The sequence below is a fragment of the Phalacrocorax carbo genome, chromosome 14 (assembly GCF_963921805.1).
Source record: "Phalacrocorax carbo chromosome 14, bPhaCar2.1, whole genome shotgun sequence".
In the NCBI taxonomy this organism is placed as follows: Eukaryota; Metazoa; Chordata; class Aves; order Suliformes; family Phalacrocoracidae; genus Phalacrocorax; species Phalacrocorax carbo.
In genome coordinates, this window is record NC_087526.1 from 11,990,553 (window position 1) to 12,011,103 (window position 20,551).

At 52.8% G+C, this 20,551-nt stretch overlaps 2 protein-coding genes across 5 annotated transcripts in view; one reads left to right on the forward strand and one right to left on the reverse strand.

Annotated features, from left to right (window-relative positions):
* The window catches only part of ZHX3 (zinc fingers and homeoboxes 3), a 51,262-nt gene extending 39,190 nt beyond the window's left edge, over positions 1–12,072 (forward strand). The window contains exons 3-4 of the mRNA XM_064465753.1: positions 1,851–4,774; positions 6,270–12,072. Of these exons, the coding sequence (XP_064321823.1) occupies positions 2,011–4,774; positions 6,270–6,280 (2,775 nt within the window). The 5' untranslated portion in view covers positions 1,851–2,010 and the 3' untranslated portion in view covers positions 6,281–12,072. The remainder of the gene's footprint in view (positions 1–1,850; positions 4,775–6,269) is intronic.
* Positions 12,073–12,481: 409 nt separating this feature from the next.
* Positions 12,482–20,551, reverse strand: part of PLCG1 (phospholipase C gamma 1) — a 50,530-nt gene continuing 42,460 nt past the window's right edge. The window contains exons 22-32 of one of the 4 annotated variants that reach the window (XM_064465757.1): positions 20,443–20,539; positions 20,247–20,316; positions 19,256–19,413; positions 18,607–18,703; positions 17,946–18,170; positions 17,015–17,163; positions 15,003–15,117; positions 14,653–14,814; positions 14,251–14,339; positions 13,486–13,670; positions 12,482–13,114 (exon numbers count right to left, since the gene is read on the reverse strand). In XM_064465757.1, the coding sequence (XP_064321827.1) occupies positions 13,072–13,114; positions 13,486–13,670; positions 14,251–14,339; positions 14,653–14,814; positions 15,003–15,117; positions 17,015–17,163; positions 17,946–18,170; positions 18,607–18,703; positions 19,256–19,413; positions 20,247–20,316; positions 20,443–20,539 (1,390 nt within the window). In that variant the 3' untranslated portion in view covers positions 12,482–13,071. Of the gene's footprint in view, positions 13,115–13,485; positions 13,674–14,250; positions 14,340–14,652; positions 14,815–15,002; positions 15,118–17,014; positions 17,164–17,945; positions 18,171–18,606; positions 18,704–19,255; positions 19,414–20,246; positions 20,320–20,442; positions 20,540–20,551 lie in introns of all 4 variants that reach the window. The other 3 variants (XM_064465755.1, XM_064465756.1, XM_064465754.1) reach the window with 3 other exon arrangements.

Below are 20,551 nucleotides of genomic sequence, written 5' to 3' on the forward strand. Positions count from 1 at the left end.
TGATGCCAAGTTCAGTGATGACTAACACTATTTACAGGACTGTTTTGTAATCTCAGATCAGCCCACATTAACGGGAAGTTACGTTTTCCCATCAGTCTTTTAAACGGTGCCTGAGAGTTGCTGAGGCCAGAGTCGGCCATCTAGGCTCTCCTGTTTGGAAAAAATGATGTCAGCTTTCAGAACAATTTTTTTTAAAAAGTTCTAATCAAGTTAGGGAGGTCAAATTGTACTTCCTCCATTTGATGTTTTGCATTAGGACCTTTCATTCCTCTGTTCTAAAAGCTACCGACAAAAATAAGCAGAGGAGGTATTGCATAAGCACCACGAAGTCATTTGCCCGATCTGCATTTCTCAGAATATCTGATATGAGAAAGCTACGGGTGCACAACTGCTGTAACTGATAGGAGTTACCTCTGTGAGTCATCTGCTAGGATGGTAAGTTGGTCTTTTTTTTTTTTTTTTTCTTAAGTTCAAGTTTTTGAGTGTTTTTATAAAGCTCTCTTGCTATTACTGTAAATCCCAGGAAAATCTGGCACTGAGTCTTTGTAATATGAATCAGTGCGTCCGTATGCTTCCAAGTGACCTTGCAATCTGGAAAAATACCATTTTATCCCTGTGTTTAAAAGAAAAAAAGCAGAGTTGCTGCATGAAAGGTTGACAGAGGGGTTAGGGCAGAGGTGTTGCTCCCTCAGATGTGCTGCCTTCTCTGTCATTGGACCCGTCACCAGGCAAGTGACTCCTGGTGCCAGCTACAGCAGACAGCTTTACTGCCCTCGGGTCGTGATCTCAGGCATGGAGCATCCGCTGTGCAGTTGGCAAAGCTATGTCAGGCCAGGAATAAGGTTGTGGCTAATGCCCTGGCCTTCCACGGGAACTGCTTTATGCTTTAGCTTTTGGTGGAGGAGGGAGTGAGAGAGAAAACGATTCCTTTCTTCTTTCTTTTTTTTTTTTTTTTTTTTTTAAATATGTGACAGATCTCTGGTCACCTCGTGCTCAGCAAAATGGGCTTCTGTTGCAGAAGAATTACACTTTCTTAGGAAATACCCCAGTGCACTGAGTTGCGTGAGTGCCAGAAGCTGCAAAGGTGGTGGGAGGGGAAGGCAGGGAGCCAGGAACGTGTGTGATGCTGCCCTTGAGTTTTGGGACCTTACCTTCTCCTGCAGCTCCAGATGGAGTCTCAACAGATGCTGTTAAACAGTAATGAAATGTACACAGGGTGGGGAAGGAATCTCACAAATGCTTTGCAGGCTTGCTGAGCGAGGAGGGCTAAAATACGCGGACCTGGCTACAGCCTTCTTGGTCCCTGCAGCGCGTAGCTCCAGGCATCTCTGCAGGCAGAGGCCCTTGGCACAGGCACGGCGCTTTGAGCTGGCGAGAAACTTCCCGACAGGATGGTTGGAAAATGCCGATTTTTAAGAAATCGAAACATTCTGTAGGGAACGTGTTGATTTTTCATCAGGTTTTTCTGATGTAAAGCAGACGGCTTTCCCAGGGTGACCCTGCCTGGTGGCTCCTCCTGAGCTGGGAGCCTGGGCATGCAGGGAGCCCAGGCACGGTTCTCCCTGCCGAAATACTGGTGATGGGTCTTGGCAGGGCGAGGGGAAATTTTGGCATTTTTCCTCCTCAGATGAGAATTCGATGTGGGCTGTAAAAGAGGCATGTTTGTGTGGTTTTTTTTAAACAGGTGATTCACAGTTTGTGCGTGTGAAAATACAGAAAATCCAAGGTCAAGTTAAATTTTTCCAGCAAAAGAGACTGAAAATGATTTATCGAGTTAAACAGTTAAATAACAGGACAGTTTTTGTCTAACACCAAGGGAACTAACCCCTCCTCCCTTTCCTTGTCCTCAGGTTCAGTGGCAAATATGAACATTCGTCAACATTTGACAACAACTCCTTGGGACATTATGAATTTGCTGGAATCTAGACCACAGAGCACTTGCAATAGCGCTTTTTAAACTTGAATTTAATTTAAATGAAAGAAAAATAATCATCTGGATCAATTGTAGTGATGGCTAGCAAAAGAAAATCCACAACTCCCTGCATGATACCAGTAAAAACACTGGTGCTTCAGGAGACTGAACTGGATGCTGTAGATGATCATGAAGGAACGCAACAAGATGCTCCTGCTGAAGGGCCAGCAGCTAGTGATGCTGGTGCCAGTAACAGTAATAACGGAGCTTTGTCTAACGGGCACCGTGGCATTGCTGATAGCGACACTTATATCTGCAAGTCTTGTGACTTTGGATGTCAAGACGTTCATCACTTCTTTGGACACTTGGACTCTGAGCACTTAGACTTTAGGAAAGACCCTGCGTTTGCATGTGTTGCATGCAACTTCCTGGCAAATAGCCACGAAGGGCTTTCACACCACAATGCAGAGTTGCACGCCAGTGAAACGAACTTCATCTGGAGGGTGGCTAAGCAGGACAATCATACAACTGTGGAGCAAAGTCTCTGTGAGGCCACCAGCAGCCATGACCTTCCAGGAGAGGTCCCTGAAGAAGGGGTGGACAGCCAGTCTGAAATTATCATTACCAAAACCCCTATCATGAAGATAATGAAAGGTAAACCAGAGGCCAAAAAAATCCACACACTGAAGGAGAATGTGTCAAGTCAGCTGGGCAGTGAGTCGGAGGTGAAAGACGGAGAGCATTCATTCCCAAACGGGTCCGTGCCAGTCAGTCAGCCCACTGCAAGTTCAACAAAATCATCTCATATAGTGAATGGTTCCATCATAGGAAACGTGCCTGTTCTACAGGCAGGTGTGGCACAACTTGTGTCACTGCAGCAGCAACCCCCGTTGCATCAGCAGCTACCTACGTCCAAGTCGCTTCCCAAGGTGATGATCCCCCTGAGCAGCATTCCAACGTACAACGCTGCCATGGACTCCAACAGCTTCCTCAAAAACTCTTTCCACAAGTTTCCCTACCCCACAAAAGCCGAGCTCTGCTACTTGACTGTGGTGACGAAGTACCCAGAAGAGCAGCTGAAGATCTGGTTCACCGCCCAGAGGTTGAAGCAGGGCATCAGCTGGTCACCGGAGGAGATTGAAGATGCCAGGAAGAAGATGTTCAACACTGTTATTCAGTCTGTGCCGCAACCCACCATTACAGTTTTGAACACGCCGCTGGTTGCAAATCCTGGGAGTGTCCCTCATCTTATTCAGGCCACTTTACCGGGCCATGTGGTGGGGCAGCCGGAGGGGACGGGGGGTCTGCTGGTCACGCAGCCCATCATGGCAAATGGGTTGAAGGGCACCAGCTCCTCCTTCACCTTGGCAGTGACTTCTGTCCCCAAACCGCCGCCGGCAGCGCAGCACAGCACGGTGAGCTCCAGCAACGCGTCGGGGGTAAAGGTGGTCAACAGCGGCCAGTCGCTGCTCACCGCCTGCCCGGCCATCTCCTCGCAGACCTTCCTGGATCCCAATGTGTACAAAAACAAGAAGTCTCACGAGCAGCTCTCGGCCTTGAAAGGCAGCTTCTGCAGAAATCAGTTCCCTGGCCAGGCTGAAGTCGAGCGGCTGACAAAAATCACAGGCCTTTCCACCAAGGAGATTAGAAAGTGGTTTAGTGACAGGAGGTACCATTACAGGAACGTGAGAGGCGGCCGGGCCGTCTTCCCTGGAGACAGCGCTCTCGATTCCCTGCCCGAAATTGCCTTTGACGCCTCACCCAGAGGAGCCGAGCTGAGCCCCGTGGCAGCCGCGCCGGCCCCTCACCACCCACCGCGGCGGCAGTCATGGCACCAGGCGCCCGACTTCACGCCAACCAAGTACAAAGAGCGGGCGCCAGAGCAGCTGAAGGCCCTGGAGAGCAGTTTTGCCCAAAATCCCCTTCCTGCGGAGGAAGAGGTGAACCGCCTGAGGGGGGAGACGAAGATGACACGGAGGGAGATTGATAGTTGGTTCTCAGAGAGGAGGAAGAAGAAGGTGGCGGAGGAGAATAAGAAAGTGGAGGAGGCGGCTCGGCAGGAGGAGGAGGCGGAAAATGGCGGTGGAGAAGAAGACTCCTCAGATGAGCTGAGGGCTGCGAGTGAAAACGGCTCAGTCGACGTCTCTGGCAACAACCCAAACTCGGTGGAGCGGAAAGTGAGTCCCATCAAAATCAACCTGAAAAACCTCCGAGTGACCGAGTCCAACGGCAAAAACGAGTTACCGGGGGCTGGTGCAAATGAGAAAGGGGACAGCAGCTCCAGCCGGCCGCCCACCCCTCCAAAAACCAAACTGAACTTCAAAAAAACAGCCCAGCAGCGGCATTTGCTGAAGCAAATGTTCGTGCAGACCCAGCGACCCACGAACCAGGAGTACGACGCCATCGTTTCCCAGACGGGCCTGCCGCGGGCTGAGGTCATTCGCTGGTTCGGGGACAGCCGGTATGGCTACAAGAATGGGCAGCTGAAGTGGTATGAGAACTACAGGCGGGGGGTTTTCCCCCCGGGGCTGGTGGAGGTCAGCCCCACCAGCCGGGAGGTGCTGGAGGACTACTATGAGAAGCAGAAGGGGCTGCGGGAGGAGGACCTGCCCAGCCTCTGCGAGCGCTCCCACCTCAGTGCCCAGCAGCTCAAGGTGTGGTTTGCGGTGAAGGCGGAGGAGGAGAGCAAGGGGGCCGTCCCCGAGGAGGGCTGTGCCAGCGAGGCGGCGGGAAGCCGGAAAGGGCCGTGCGAGGCCAGCTCGGAGGTGTTGGAGAGCAGCGAGGCGTGGGAGCCGGGCGGCCAGGAAGGCAGCGCCGGGACCCCCGCCGCCCCTGGCCCGCCGCCTGCCGCCACGCGGCTCGGTAAGGCCCCCGCCTCGGGCAGGGCTGGCCGCGCAGGAGGCTTTGGGCGAGCACGGGGCACCGAGCGTTTCCCATTTGGGAAACTGAGGCTTTAGGGAAAAGTTTAATGTCCGGTCTTGCTGTTTGGGATTTAACTGAGGAAGTGGTGAGGAAATCACTGGGAAAGAGGGGGTTCCGGCAAGACGCTGCCTGCCCCTGCCTGTCTTGGTCACTGGATGCTGGCTCCACCCTGAAGCCAAATCCTAGCTGTATTTTAAGCCAGAGTAAAACCAATGGGAATGTCTGGTCCCTTTACCTGCCCCGAGGCCCTTGGGTTTATTTATGAAGGGGGTGGGCATTTGGGAAGGAAGGGGCCTGGCTGCTGGCCCCCATGCTGCTGGCTCCTTCCATGCTTCCCCCTGGCCTTGGGCAGCAGATGTAACCCCTGCCTGCCTGCGCAGGCAAGAGCCTCCTCCCTTCCCTCTCCCACCGGCAGCTCTCCAGATGTGAGCATCCTTGTTTGGCATAGGGCAAGGCTTGGGTGTTGAAGATGGAGGCTGCAAGGAGGGAGAGGACAGGAAGGGCTGGTGTTTACAGCTGCTGGCCCTACCCCTCCTCCAGGACCCGCTTACGAAAGGCGCTTGCATCTGTGTGTGTATGTGTACGCATGTGGAGGAGAGGAGAGGTGGTTTCCAAGCCCTCCGTGGGCTCTTTGGAAGTGCAGCTGGGGGCTGCTTCCTCCCTGGCAGGGTTCCCACCAGATGGGGATGGCCGAATGCTTGCCCTGGCCTGCCGTGGGCTGTGCAGCCCCTCGCCTGTTCCATGCATGCAGCCCCTTGCCGGCATGCTGGGAAGCTGGGATCTACTCCAGCCCCAATGCCTTGCTTCGGAGCCTTGCACATGCTCCTGCCATGGCTTCAGGCCTTAGAAAAAAAATATTTTAAAATTCCACTAAAATTCATTGCTTCCCTCCCCTGCCCAGTGCAGAGGAGATGGAGCATGGGTTTGGATGGGGCCCTGCCCTTCCTGCAGCTGAGAGGTCTGCATGTGCATTGCCCTGTGTGCTTTGCTGGGGAGCGGCTGCAACCGCTCGGCGTTGCAGCAGGAGCAGTGTGGGGAATGGTGGTGGGCCAGCTTTTGCACCCATGCCATGGCCATGGCCCTCTAGCACCCTCTGAGCGTGGCTTTATGCCACCCAGAGCGAGGTGGTCTTGTCACCCCTTGAGGCACAGAGGTGGGAGGTGCTCGGTGAGGGTGCATGGCTTCGGACCGCCAGAGGCTGCGTCCCACCTTAGCCCTGCAGCTGGCCAAAGCCCAGCTCCTCTCCCAGAAGGATTCTGAGTTTCCTGGTCCCTCTGAATGGGGCTGGCCTTTTTTTGCAGCTGACTCCATCAAGGCCCCCAATTTTGCCCATCTCGAGACATTCTGCACCCCTTCCTCCCCACCCAGCACCCCACCGGGGTAGCAGGCCCCTGCGGCAAGCCAGAGCATCTCTGACACCTCTGTTCTTTTTCAGAAACAGACTGAACTCAAACCACCAGCCCCGGAGGATCCGCTCTTACCCTTGAGAAGAAATTTTTGGTCTTTAAGAAACCCATGGGCCGGCCTGATCCAAACCTCAGGAGCAGGACGTGGTGATAAAGCACTGCCATAAATGAGACCTTTAAGCACAGCACATGAGAGAGTGCACGTGCAAAAACTGGGCACTTAGTGCAGAGCTCTCGGTGGCCCAGCCAAGGAGATGGCTGAGAGCTGACGGAGGCAGGGGCTCAGCTCAGACCCAGGAAATAGGATGCTCTTGTTTGCTTTCTAGTCAACAGACTTTCAGATTTCATATTCATATACCGATGCCTACAGCTGCCTATACAAGCATAACGAATCTCAGACATTGTGTAAACAAGGTCATTGCTTAGATATGGACTATCATGGCACAGTACTTTTTTCTTTATTTTCTTTTTTGTTTTTTTTTTTTTCATCTGTCCGTTAAGGTGTTTGTTCTCTAAAGGTTGGCATGGCTGCATATATCCTCTCTGCCCTTTCTGGTCCTTACGCCCTGGCAATGAAGGGCTTTATGGGCATGCAAGTGTGTGTGTGTGTGTTAGGAAAGGTATCTGAGAAGAAAGCTGCCAGTCTTGCATAAAAGTCCCGTGGGAGCTGAGTGCGATTTTTCATCCCTATGGATGAGGTTAGACTTAGCATTGCATACTCTCCAATAAGTAGCAGGTTCCCAGACCCAGACAACCCAGGAGATGGAGTTTGGTGTCATTTGTCCCTTGCTGCCTAGAATATTTTCCCCTGCGCTCCTGGAGACTGACTGTAGCAGGCTGTTAAATCTCCAAGTCTCCCTTTAATCACTGAGAACTAGAACATAATAATTTTTCCATCCTGACCTGGAATCCTTTTCATTGTTCAGAGAGAACAAGCTGTTCTTCAGAGAACAAATGCAGAGAATATGCAGCGTTGCTCTGAGTGGTTCAAGTCATTGTTGTCTCCAAGGGATCTGCAAGGCAGCAGCTCTTCTGCAATCAGGAAGTTTCCCTCTTGCAGCCCTACATGACAGATCCTCCTGCAGCAGCGCTGGTAACCTCGAGTGTTTGCTCCAGTCTTTTTCTTCTTTCCCCCCGCCCCAGTTAATCTGGAATAGTTCTGGCGAAACAGCAAAATAAACTTCCCCGTTACCCTTCCTGCTTCCCGTTACCTGTACATTTTTAATGTGCCCATGTTGTATTGGGTGGTTGCTGTGTGATGCAACTACTTGCAGATTTTTTAAAATATTCTTTTCTAATAGAAAACAAAGTCTAGAAGGGAAACTCTTGAGCTGAATAGTCCAGCCAAATGCTGTGTCAGACCATTCTGTCACAAACTAATCAAATCCCAGCTCAAAATTGTTTCCATGTCTTGCCTTCACTTTTGCTCTTGGAAGGCTATTCCAGAGCTCGACTGCCTTTGCATGGTCAGAAACTTTATTTAAATTTCTAGTTTGAATTAATTCATGGCCGGTTCATTCCTGGTTTGTTTTGCAGCCAGCATTGTCCCTTAACTTAAATAGTTTTTGGTGTTTATCCACTGATGTATTTATGGAGAGTAGTCATAGCTCCTTATTTTTGCCAAGCTAACTCAGCCAAGCTTTTTCAGTAGAAGGTTTTTATTTAGTGAGAGCTTTTTAATGTGGGAGACTTTATTGTTGGTGGTAAGTGATATTTATTAGAAGGGTGGGTAGCAAGCCCCAAAGGATCAGATCCAGAGATTTACAAAATATCTGGTTTAAAAACAAAAATGGTCTTTCAGAGCCTCTTCCAAAGATGGTGTCTGATTTCTACCTTTAACTGCCCTTGCTTTTCCCATTCTTTCTTCCTCCCCTCTTTAAGAGGCCGCCTTGCTCAGCTACTAGGAGGGGCTTTATCTGCTCAGGGCTTTGCAAGAGAGGGCTTCCTCTCACCTGGGGGTGTGTGCCTACATGGTAGGTGCCTGCACCTGAGTTCCTGTAGCTCTCCTGGCACATGGGGTAATCCCTGCGGCCAAGCATGAGCATCTGCTTCAGAAGGAGATGACCTGCACCCTGAAGAGAGCTGGGGCGATGTGCTTAGATGCAGACACCTGTGCTGCAACCACCCCTTAGCAGTCAGATGAACCCTGCCCAAAACGCCACGAGCAGGGGTGGTGTCAACCCAGAGCATCCTGCTGTGACACCAGGCTCCCTAAATTTCTTCCTTTTTAGAAGCACTATTGCTGGTCATGCTGTGGTTGGAGGCATAACCAGCAGTAATCCCACCTCGGGCTCGTGTCGGCTCAGCTGGGCAGCATCCCCGTGGCTCTCCTCCAGGAGAGCAGAGGTGGCTGCACTGCAAAGACAGCCAGAGCCCCAGGGGTTCACCCTCATGGGTGCAATTCTGTGCACCCCGAAATGTCGCAGGTGACAGGAGAATCCGGGTGGTCCTAGAGCCAGAGGTAGCAGATCTGGGAGTCATGCAGCCCAAGAGTATGAGTGTATGTACGATGTTACCTTCAGAGAACAAATACAGGTAGGTCAATTTATTCTCTAGTGCCTATGTACATGCAGGTTTATTTAAGTACGCATATATACAGTTCAGATATGCCATTGATTCTTTATTGCATTAAGATGTACACTAAAAATGTACACTTTTACTAACTACTTGCTATATAAATATGTTGGAAGTGTAGTTTGCCCATTCAAGGTGATTTTCTGTGGAATTTTTGGTGTACACTTATAGGCCTATGGCTAATTGGAAGAGTGATCCCTGCTCCATCTACAGAAATGCTTAAGGATTATGGTATGAACTGGTCCCTTCAAACCATTTTTCCATGCACTAGCTGAAATTTTTTGCACTTGGATTATTTTTGGCCAGTTTTCCAGAAAAATTGAAAAGAGAAGTCTTGTGAGCTAGACAGAGAATTTCCCGGTGTACACAGAAAAAAACAGCCTTGAGGGTTGGAAGCTGCTGAGGTTTTTGAGCTTTGTCTCCATGCATTCATACAAGCACAGCAGGAGTTTTCTTTCTTTTGGGTTGGAGGATTTTTAAAAAGTGGTTCCATGCAGACTCCCCTTGGATATGGCGACGGGGCTGGCAAGCCCCATTGCGTGGGGAGGGTAGGATTTGGAGACAAAAAAAATCAAAAAGTAATCGAGTTCCCTTTCTAACTCCTACATTCCTTGCTATCTGCATTTTTTAGTTGACTTGAAATCTCCGTGAAAGTATAAGCTGAAGATTTTTGAGGATTTAGCTCTGTGGTCCTCTGTTTCACTATTGCATCATTTTAGAAGCTGAGGAGAAGCAGGTGTCATCTCCAAATAGACTCAGGTTTTGGTTCAGGACATTAGAAATGTGTTAGCATCTGAAACTGAAAGGAAAAATTGAGAGGTGGCTTGACAGTCCCAGCAGCAGCTCTTCTGGTGTTAAGAGGAAGTGTCACCACAATTCTACAGTGTCAGAATATTTATCATCATCTAGTCAAAGATGACTGTCTTGACTTGAAAGGAGGGGTGTAAGATAGAGGTCATGTAGCCAGCATCAGTAAGGAAGGGAAATTAAATTCTTTACCTCCATCCGCTGCATGTGAGCTTGGGCTTGACAGGCACAGTAGTAACCATCACTTTTAATCCACGTGAATCTTGTTACTTATGTCTCTGAGGCCGCTTAGATTAAGGGCACAATCCAATTGCTTAATAACCTGAAACCCTGACTTGTGCTGTACCTGGCTCGCTCATGCAAAGGGCTGCTGGTCCTCCTGACACAAGGAACAGACTTATTTTATTCCTTATCAGCAGGCCCTGCCATGAGATTTCTAGACATGGCGCTCTGTTTCATTTGGGTAGCTTATTTTTCAGCTGTTTAATTACCATCCTGGAAGTAATTATTTTTGTTATTTTTATTTTTTTTTAAGCAGAACACTAAACAAACCATGATCCTATTTCCACTTGCCTGAGAGCTGAGCGCTGCTGCACATCAGGCCCACAGCCACGGCAAGCAGAACGGGCACAGGTGCTTGCTTCGATGCATGGCATGCAGTGGTCAGCGCATGCCTGCAGAGCTCCGGCTGCAGGTATTTAGCACGGCTGCACATCCCCTCCCTGCCAGGGCCTTGCGTTGGTCACCACAAGAAGCCTCCAGCAAAAGGAGTAGTGCTGGCAGCTGTGATGAGGGACCCTGTAGTCAGCCCACAGCTGAACGCAGAGCCTCAACCTGCCCAGGCGATGCCTGCACAGGAGCTGGAGCTGCAAGGTACCTGCTTGGTTAATTTTTGCTGGGTGCCTTTCCTGTCCAGGAGGAAAAGGGGGATGTAGAGGGCTGCTTTTCTGTTTAGGGTTTTGGTAATTTTTTTTTAAAATGAAAATCAACAATTTTTGGTCACAGGTAGAAGCGTTGTATTCTGTCTTCCCTGCAGTCCCTCTCTTAGAGACATTACAGGACAACCTGAGTGGAAGGTGATGTTTGGAAGCTGGGTCACTGGGAATCAGAAGAGAAAGGTGATTTTTGAGGACTTAGGCACCAAGTAGAAAGTTAACATGCCGCTGTACCTTCCTGTCAAGTTGACAGTATTTAAAATGCTTGTAAACTTCTCTCTCTTGTTGCCCAGATAATTTTGGCTTCGCTCTTTTCAAATCAATGGTGGCCTGATGTGATTCAGCTCACTGCAGTAACCTCTGTTGTAATTCCTCAGTTGATCACAAAACCAGCAGGGTGAGATTAGGCAACACTACAAATGGAGTGGGGGATGAGACACTTGGAAGCTGTATCTTTTTTTTTTGCAAGTTCAGTTTCTGCTGTATTTTTACTGGCAGTGGTCCCTGCCAGGGATGCTGGATTGGCATCGCAAACTTCAAAGCAGAGCAAGGGAGCTCTGTTACCTAAGCAGTGGGGTTTTTTTTTCCTTTTGTTTTGCTTTGTTATTGTCTGTTCCAGTAAAGAGTGCTCTGTTGGCTGATGTTGGCCATATTTTGATGGCACAGTTAAAGCCACTTTTTCCCTGTACTGATGGAGGGTGGTATTAGGAGGACTCTTGCTTACTGGTGCTAGTGAAGGTTGGGCTAGGAATCCATGGCATAGAAAACTTCTTGCTAAAATTGCACTTTCTCTCTGCCCCATCTGGCTCGTGGTGGTGTTATGGGTACGTACGTGGCTGTGATTCCCCTTGCACATACTAACATTGCACTAAAAGAGAGACTTTGGGAACAGCGTGTTGATCACTTTGTTTCTCAGCAGACCACAAAGTCAGCCTAATGGGGTCTCTTTTTTTTTTTTTAATTATTGTTATTTAGAAATCATGCTGGTGCTGAATGACCTGGAATTTTTGCTTGGATTTATCCAAAGGAAAATGTAATTGTAGCTGCAACGGGACCTTTCATAAGGGTGGCCGTGCAGCTAGGGAGCAGAGCAAGGGCTCTGCGGTATAAACCGTCTTTGTACCGGGGAGGCGTCGGGGGTTCCAGTGGGGTTATTATTGTGTTTTTGTTTAAGACCACAGTTTCAGCTGGTCACCTTGGCAATCGTGTGAGACAGGAAATAGTTTTTACTTTTGGTAAAGGTTTTGAAGAGAAAAAAAAGTGAAGCTGCCTGTGATTGTGGGCTGTGGCTATTACTAGGGCTAGGGTAGCTTGTACCTGCTATGGACTTTACCTGCTCTTATTCTGAGGGCAAGAACTCCCTGTAGCAACAATGCCACTTCTGAGAAGTGAACGGCAAGTTTCCCTTCCTTTTGTATATGTGGATGTGAGGGTGGGCGAGGGGAAGAGCTTGCTTGTACAGTTTGTTGAAATGAAACCAGACATTTTTGGTTGTTCCTAAATAAAGAGCGTAAAAGACAAACGTGAGTCAACTGGTGATTGCACTCGGGGTTGGGGAAGCCCACGGGGCGTGGGGTGCTGAAGTGCCCGCTGCTAATGCAGGGGGATGTTTGCTTGTCCAGGAGCGGGGAATGCGCGGTCACAACCCTCACGTTGATCTTAAAAGCACAACAACTTACCTGCGGGGTAAGGCCATGAGTGCGAGTCACTGCTCGTCCCAGTCCAGTTCAGAAAAGCACAGCCAGCTGTAGCACATACCCTTGTTTTACCCATATTTTGAGTGATCAATATTAAACCTGGGGCTGCGCCTGGTTATTTTTCCCGCAGTAGCTGCAGACTCCCTAAAGCCAGGAGGAAGGATAGAGCAGCGTAGCCCCTGCCCAGGCAGGGCCGCAAACTGTCAGACACCTGAGCCACCACACATGTAATACTGACACTTTTATTGTCGTTTAAAGCTAGAGCGGCCTTGTAAACATAGAGTTTCACTACTGGGCCCATAGGCAGTGGCTATACAGGTAGGTAGGTGCGATGCCGCCAGGACAGAGATATGTGCTGCATTGGTCGCTTAAGTCCCCCCGCCCAGCCCGGCGCTCTGGGAATGGGTACAGCAAAGGATGCCTGCAAAGGGCCTCCGGCAGCTGCGCGGGAGCGGGATCTCCAGGAATACAGGCAGAGCAGCGACGGCAGAGGGCTGGCTGGGGTTCTGTGGGCCTCTGTCCTTGCGATTATAGACAGTTTTGTCTCTCACCTCGGCGGCCGGCAGGCTGTACGGACCGTTGCGCTTCGTTAAGGGCTTGATGGTGAAGGTTGGTGGATGTTTGGGGTTAGTTAGGGGGTTTGGTTTGGTTTTCTTTCCATTTTTTTTTTTTTAGTTCTCCACTGGAACACCCTTCAGCAGAGAAACTGGAAAAGCTGCCTGAAAGTAGGCCATAGCAGTGCCGTTTCCATAGAAACCAGTTCACAGCGTGCCGTGAGATTCACAAGCACTGGAGGTGCTTTCGCCTGCCGAGATGGGCTACAGCCGGTTGTCCCCGTTGACCCGGGTCCTCCGCAGTACCCTGCAGGGGGGCACAGAGAGGGGGGACACAGCTGAGGGTGACCAAGGGATGATCGAGGGCAATGCTCCAGTGTGAAAAGCTGCCCTGCAGGAGTAAAGCAGGGGCTCAGCACATCCCCCAAGCCAAGGGAAAGTGCCACTGGGTGCAGGGTGGCAGCTCCTTGTCCCACCCTACTCCCATGAACCCCAAAGCAGTGACTCCCCCAAGGACTGTCACAGCTTTCATGCTGAAATTTAGGGTTTCCACATGGCAAACAAGGCTGCAGCTCTGCTCTGGGTTAGTGGGAGGCTGTGTTTATCAGCCTGCAACAAGGACACTGAATGCTGGGGAGGGGTCTCATGCTGGGAAGAGCTCAACGAGCACCGGCATACCTTCGCTCCCGGCTCTCGAAGTGGTCAGCTAGCTGCTCCTGCGACACACGGAAGTCCTCAAAGGGCTGCTGGTACCGCAAGTCAAAGGACCCCTCTCTGCCTCTGCTCGCCAGCAGCTGACTGGAAGCATCCCCTGCTCGTTCCCGTAGGGCTGAAGCACTGAAGAGATTTATTTCACCATTCTCCTGCTTTGATTGGAAGGAAAAAAAAAAAATCTAGTAAAGGGCTTGGGATTTCAAAGTGTATGTCTCATAGTAAAAGCAGTCTGCTGCAGGGCTCACGGGGTCTCAGGGTTTGCAATGTGCAGCTGCTCTGTCTTTAACAAACATCACTGGCTCCATCCAACATCATTTTAAATGAAGAAATAAAAGAAACAGCTGTCTCTGAGAGAGCTCTGCCCTCTGCTTATGCCAACGCAGACAGCCCTGGGCTAGCCAGGCTCCGTGATACTGAGCTATAACTTCCCCGGAGCGCAGACAGGGACTGGGACGCAACTCTGCCTCTTTCAGCTTTTGCTGAAGGGATTTCCAGGCCAGCCAAATGCAGCCCAGGCAGGGCCCTGCCTGACTCACCCTGACGCGCTGCAGGAGGGTTCAACACTTGCCACCCTGCCAGCTGCGCATGCATCACTACAGTGCAGCGCTGAAAACTAGGCTGTCCTGCACACGGTCAGGCCAGGCAACACCGCGCTTCACTGCACCGACCCACCGGTGGCGCAGAGCCGTGCTGCTGCGGGGGCAAGCGGAGCAGGACACTCGTCCTTACCTTGCTAGGGAAAATGTCTATCTTGATAAGCAAGGAAGCCAGCTCCAGGTTCTCGCTGTAGTTGTTCTTCAGGGGTACAGCCCGGAAACCTATGGCAGAGAGAGCCCTTGGCATCACTCGAGGCACAGGCAATAACGTGTTGGTCCCCTGGCACAGAACTTGAGGTCATCTTCTCCACACCCCACCCCACCCCAGCTCTCCTCAAGTGGCAGCTGGCCCCAAGGGATGCTAGCAAATGGCTTCTTCCTTCCTTTACCTGGCTGGGGATGTGACCTGTCATGGGGATAGGAGGGACTGGCAGCATTCTCCCATGAAACTCAGCATCTCCCCGGCTAACAATGCAGTTAGCAAACTGGTGAGGACTACCATGACACCCACTCCTTGCTTCCCCAAGCGCTTTACCCGTCTTCAAGCCTTTCACCAGGAAGGTGGCCTGAGCCAGGAAGTTCTCATCACTGAACATGTCCTCCTCATACACCACGAAGCGGAGGAAGGCAAAGTCGGGGTTGCTGACGTGAAAGTGGAACTGCTTCGGGGTCCAGACAGGGTTCAGGCCGTTGTCCGCTAGTCAGAAAACACCACTGTCAATGGGCAGCCCCACCATGGCCACCGCCGCCCGCTGCGCTGATGCCAAGCTCACGGGCGGCACGGGAGCAGCCCCCGCCCCAGGGCCAGGCTTTGCTGCAGTGCCCACGGCTCACGCCACAGTCAGGAGCAATGGTGCCTCCCTCTCCCTTCGCTAACCCACTCACCCACGATCTCAGTTTTCTGCTTAGCATTGTCATACTCGGCACCGGACACCTCCACCTCCACAAAAGGACAAACGATTCCCCTTCCATTTTTGGGAAGGTGCCGCGCCCCCAAGACCTGGGCAGAGTGCAAGAGAGACTTGGTAAGAGATGGGAGCAAAGGAAAAAAAACCCCAAACCAAACTTTTTTTGCACACCAAGATATTTTCTTTCCAAATAAATCGTTCTGGCTCTGCTCACTGGGGAGAGAAGAGACACTGACAGCCAGCCCAGCCCAGGTTGCCTCTTGAAGAAAAACAGTTCCCACCCCTGGAAGCTACTGTGGTGTTACTGATCACCGATTTGATGTGCAAGCCATAAAAAAAAGGCAGCTGAACTGCCCCGGGTTCCTGTCTGCTGCCTGCACAGCCAGGCCTGGGACCACAGCATCCCTTCTCCAGCCTGCCAAGGTGGACCTGGGCTGTCAAGCCGAGATGCCGTCCCTTGCCTGCAGAGACACCCCCTTCTTTGCCTAAACTTCTCTGCTGTCCTGCCTTGGCTTGAGGACGAAAAGGAGCTGCTCTCTGCTGCTGCTCTGCCTCCTGTTCACAGCACAGTCTGTGCGCAACTCAAATGACAACCTGCTTCCTTGCAGGAGAACGAAATCCCAGCTCCCTCTTGCCAGTGGCCATATGTCACTCCAGCGTGCTGTCAGCACGCTGCTGTTGCAGGGGAAGGACGCGCTGCCAACGCTGGATCATGTGCTTTGAGTCATGCTGGGCTCCAGACAGCTTCTCCATCCGTGAAAGCTGGCTTTGGTGGGGACATCGGGCAGTTTTGCCAGAGGACAAAGGGATCAGACCGTCTCTTAAAGGAGACAGTGACAGGGTACAACACGGTGACTCTTGACACCTGGTGGTTGCAGCTGCATTCCAAGATGCAGGAAGAGTTTGGAAAACAGACGATGCGCAGAAATGGAGCCAGGGGATTTTAGGGAGACAGGGGATATGGGGTCAGTGGTGCAGATGGGACATGCTGAGGTGTCCTCGCTGAGAAAGGCTGTGGCCTACTTAGGTGGGACTACTCTGATACAGAAGTGGCCTCAGAGGAGCTGCAGTTTGTGTGTTTGGTCAGAAACCTGGGAGCACCTAAAGGCAGGATCACCCCTGCCCCCTCCCCAAGGTCTGCTTGAGCTGAAGGGACTTGGAAAGGAGACTGCCGACCTATAGCTCGTCTCCGAGACCACTAGGGATGCCTGTACAGGCTGGTCCAAACATGAAAGCCATCTGGTTTGGCACAGCCACAGCCTTCCCATCCCTCCAGGAGCTTTGTCTGGCAAGCTGCCCCATTCCCCTGCAGAGCCTCTGCTGTGCAGCTCCGTGAGCTGACAGACACAGGAATGGTTCAGCCCCAGTCCTGCCATCCAGGAAGGAAAAGATTCAATGAGCATCTGCAGTCCGTCCTCCGGTATCCCCCACCAGCAGCGCCCCCCCTCCTCCTATCATCACAGGCAGTGAAACACAGAAACGGGCTGAAAAGTCTGCTCTGACCTCGAGCATCTTCCTGACAGGGACTATGAGCAAGGGGACATGGAAACATCGAGCCTCAAGCAACTGAGTGACAAGGAGGGGACAAGGCACAGCTCTTATATTATCCTGTTGGGAGCCATCGTGTACTTAGGCAGTCCTGGACAAGCTCTGGGGACAGGGATGCCACCTCCGTGGCTCATGGATGCCACCTGCCGGCACGGTGGCCCCAGGCAGGAGGGGTTCTGGGGGGAGCAGCCAGGGATGCTCCTGCTATTCCTCTCCAGGCACCCGGGGAGGTTGATGGCACTTCCCTCAACAGCACCCATGGGTCTTCCCCTCTCCAAGTCTGTGTTGGGGGACAGCTCTTAGGCAGAGACTGAGGGATTTGGTGAGGAGCAGCTGCAGACAGAGGCCAGGAACCCAGAAAAACCATTGCATCACCCCAAGCTCGGTATAACTGCCCGGTCCTGACCCCGTCTTCCTCCCACGCTGGGAGGAGGAACTGACCTCAATGGAGATGGAGAGCGGCTCAACACCCCGCAGCGTGCTTTTGTCGAAGGGGTCAAAGATGTCATCCCGCATGTTGGTCGGCTGCAAGACGTACCCACACTGGCCACTGGACATGAACAAGGCCTGGTTCATCTGCATAGGCTTGTCTGGAGAGCACAGGCAGGAGATGGAGGGAGGAGACCCTGTGCTATTTCCCCAAGCCACCTGGATTATTGGTGCCTCCCCTTTGCAAAGGGACCCTTGGCAATGCCTCGTGCAGCATGTGCTGGAGCCAGGGGGTGACTTGCTTATGCACGGTCTGCCCAACTACCCACTACAGCATGGGTAGTACTTTTCCTCCCTCTCCTTTTAGCTTTCCTTGTGCTGGCTCTAGCATTTGCCAAAATGCCCTGCGAGATGCTTGAATTCACAGAAGGAATGAAAAAGCCAGCAAGGAAAAAGAGGCAGGTAGTCTTCTGGTGGGTTGGTGAGCTGAGTGGGCTCACAGCAGGGTTTGGCAGGAGCCAGGGAAAGGGCAAGGCTGGACTGCATGGCACGAGCAGGAGTGGAAGCTGGGGCAAGGTGAGCAGAGCAGCGAGCTGGACTCAGACCCTGCAACCAGCTGGTGTCCCAAGGCTGGGGCTGCACCATCCCCTTTGGTACCTCCCCTGCCTGTCACCAGGGACCTTGGGGGAACTCCCCGCTTTGTCTCCATCTCATCTGGTCCTCATGGCACCACAACCTCCTGGCTCAGCCCAGCTCCCTGGGTCAATCCAGCCCTCTGTGGGAACCACACACCTGGACATGAACACCAGGTCTTGCTCCCTGCAGAGCCCCTCCTAGACCCGCTGTTTGCCAGGACCAGGTTAGCAGGGCTGCAGGCAGGTAGCTAGGAGGAGGCTCAGGGTACCCCAAGAGCCTGCCCACCTTCCCTGCCTGCTGCCCTCACCTGGGGTCTGGAAGTTGAGTGCTACCAGCTGACTGCCGCAGATCCACATGGGCAGGGGGTCGTAGTTGGAGGAGTCAAGGCGCTGGCCCTTGGGGTAGATGCGGGAGAGCTGCAGGCGGTTGTACTGCAGGAACTTCTTGCCTTTGATCTTGTTGACATACTTTTCTGCCTTAGTCTCGGGGAAGGAGGACATATCTCGGTAACAGGCCCTCTCTGTGCCGATCTCTGGGAGGAAACAGCGCAGCATAAGCCAGGAGCACATTCTCTTTCCAGACACTTCAACCACCCCAGGCCCCTTCAACACGGTCCTCTCCTCCCCTGGCTGAGCCACCACCAGGTTGTGCAGACCCTGTTCTGCCCTGGTGGGTATTTCCTGGGTGAAAGCATCAAAACCATTCTTGGTGATCAGGCATGATGCTCCCCAGCCCCACTGGGCAGCTGCTCTGGATAGTGACAGATCCCAGCAACAGAGGGATGGGGAAGGTAACTTCCACCCTCTGGAGAAGGAGATTTCCAGACCTCCAATTTAAACTGGTTCCAACTTGCTTCAGACACCTGCCCTCTGCTGAGATCTAGCGAAAGCAGCACCTCAGGTCACAACATGGGGTCTGTAATGCCATGGTGACTGCCTGCGGTGGACACCAGACCAGCAGATGCTCACTCTCTTCGTCGAAGGGCACAGGTCGGCAATAGACAACCAGCTCTGAAAGCTCCAGGGCAATCTTCTTCCTCCTCTCCATCATCTTCCCTTCGGAGAGCTGCCAAGACAGGGAGACAGAGGTGTCGGGGCCAGATGGGAGCAGAGGTGCTGGATAACCCAGCTCACCAACTGCTGTCAGTGGCAGCACTGGCCTGGTGTGGCTGCTCCTGCCCACACTGTGGGAACCACCAGCAGGTCTGCATGGGGTCACCACAGAAGCAGGCACGGCAAGGGCCCTTGGTGGGTCCTACCTCCCGCCTGGAGCAGGATTGGCACTGGTACCAGCACAGGGCAGCTGTGGTCTTGTAGCTGAGCCTTGCAACCCTCCATGGATGGAGATCCCCCACCTCCCGAGGCTGCAGCACCCTCCCCATGGACTAATCTTCCCAGACGTCCAGCCTGAACCTCTCAAGCCACAATGCGTGGCCACCACCCCTTGCTTGGTTGTCAAAGATGACTCTGGCTTTAGCATCCTTGTAACTGCTCTGCCAGTTGTTGCAGGCTGCTCTCTCACCACCCTCCCCACCAGCCTCCACCTGCTCCTCGGCTCCTGGAAAATCCAGCACCTGGCAAGGAGGTGTCTCCTCTGCCAAGGGCATTCCAGGCTCACCCGTGCGTCAGCCGTCTGGGCTGCCTCCCGGATCTTCTTCACCCAGTCCAGTAAGTCCTCGTGCGTGTCAGCTGCCACGTCAAGGGACAAGCGCGATACTGAGGCCATGCTAATGGAGAAGACGAAGAGGCGGTTGTTCTTCCCCTCAGGGCGGATGGCTGTGTGGGGAGAGGGAACAGAGAGCAAGGTCACAAGCAGATGCTGAGCCGAGTCCTTCACACTGCAGAGGGGACAGATGCTGAGGGACTCTCATGGCTGCCCCAGGACTCTTCAGCTAAGAAGAGAAGCTCCCATTTCTGGTCATTGGAGGCAACAAATGGAGTCCAGGAAGCAATAGATGAGGATGCAGAGTGTATCCTGAGGGGGCTGAGAAGCCTCATGGGGCCTTTGTAGTGCCCTCTTCTTCCCATTCCTGCGCTTTCCTCCCATTTCTGCATCTTCCTCACCCGGTGCCCTGAACTGCCCAGGTGGTAACAGGCACCTGGAGTACAAGGTCCTCTGGGCTCTGGGGAGCAGAGGGACAGCAGGGAGCTGCAGGCTGGACCCAGCTCGGCCAGCGCCCGGGAGCCCCGGAGCCTGCGGCAGCCTGGCAGGGCAGCTGGGCCACACGTACGCGAGGGAGGACAAATCCTTACAGAAAAGAAGGGGCCTACAAAATTGGTCTGAGCTCCCTTGCTCGCGGGGTGGCTGCTCCCTGAGAGCAGGTTCAGTGTGTGCAGGAGCAGCTCCTCGGCAGGACCCCGGGTGCTCCTCGCCTGTACTCAGGCTGCAGGGACACGCCTGAGCCCCAAACCCAGAGGCACCCTCTGTGCCGGCACTCAGCAGAGTGCACCCCTGCACAGCAGGCACGCACCATTGACTGATGTTCACCTGCAGCAGGCACGGGGGTGCCTAAAGACAGAGACCAAAGCCCTTTGGCCCAGAAGACCCTCAAACATCACGCGACAGGGCTGTAACACCCCTCAGTCCTCTATCCCTCCCTGCCACTCACCGATCTGGCAGGAGGGCACGTCCAAGACACCTCCGAGCAGGTCTCCCAGGGGGCTGTTCTCATCCAGCTGCTGCTGGGAACGAAGCACAGGCGGAATGGTGTTGGGCATGGCACTGGGCAGGGTGGCCGAGCATGGGGGCTGCGCACACGTGCTCCTCCCCACAACCCTCCCTGCTCCGCTCAGTCACAAGCTCACCTCCCGCTCTGGCTCCAGGCTACTGGGACCAGTAATTTCCTCTACGTAGTTGGAAGGGAACCACAGCTGCTTCTTGCCACCATAATCTCCTCTCCACCTGGAAGAGAAG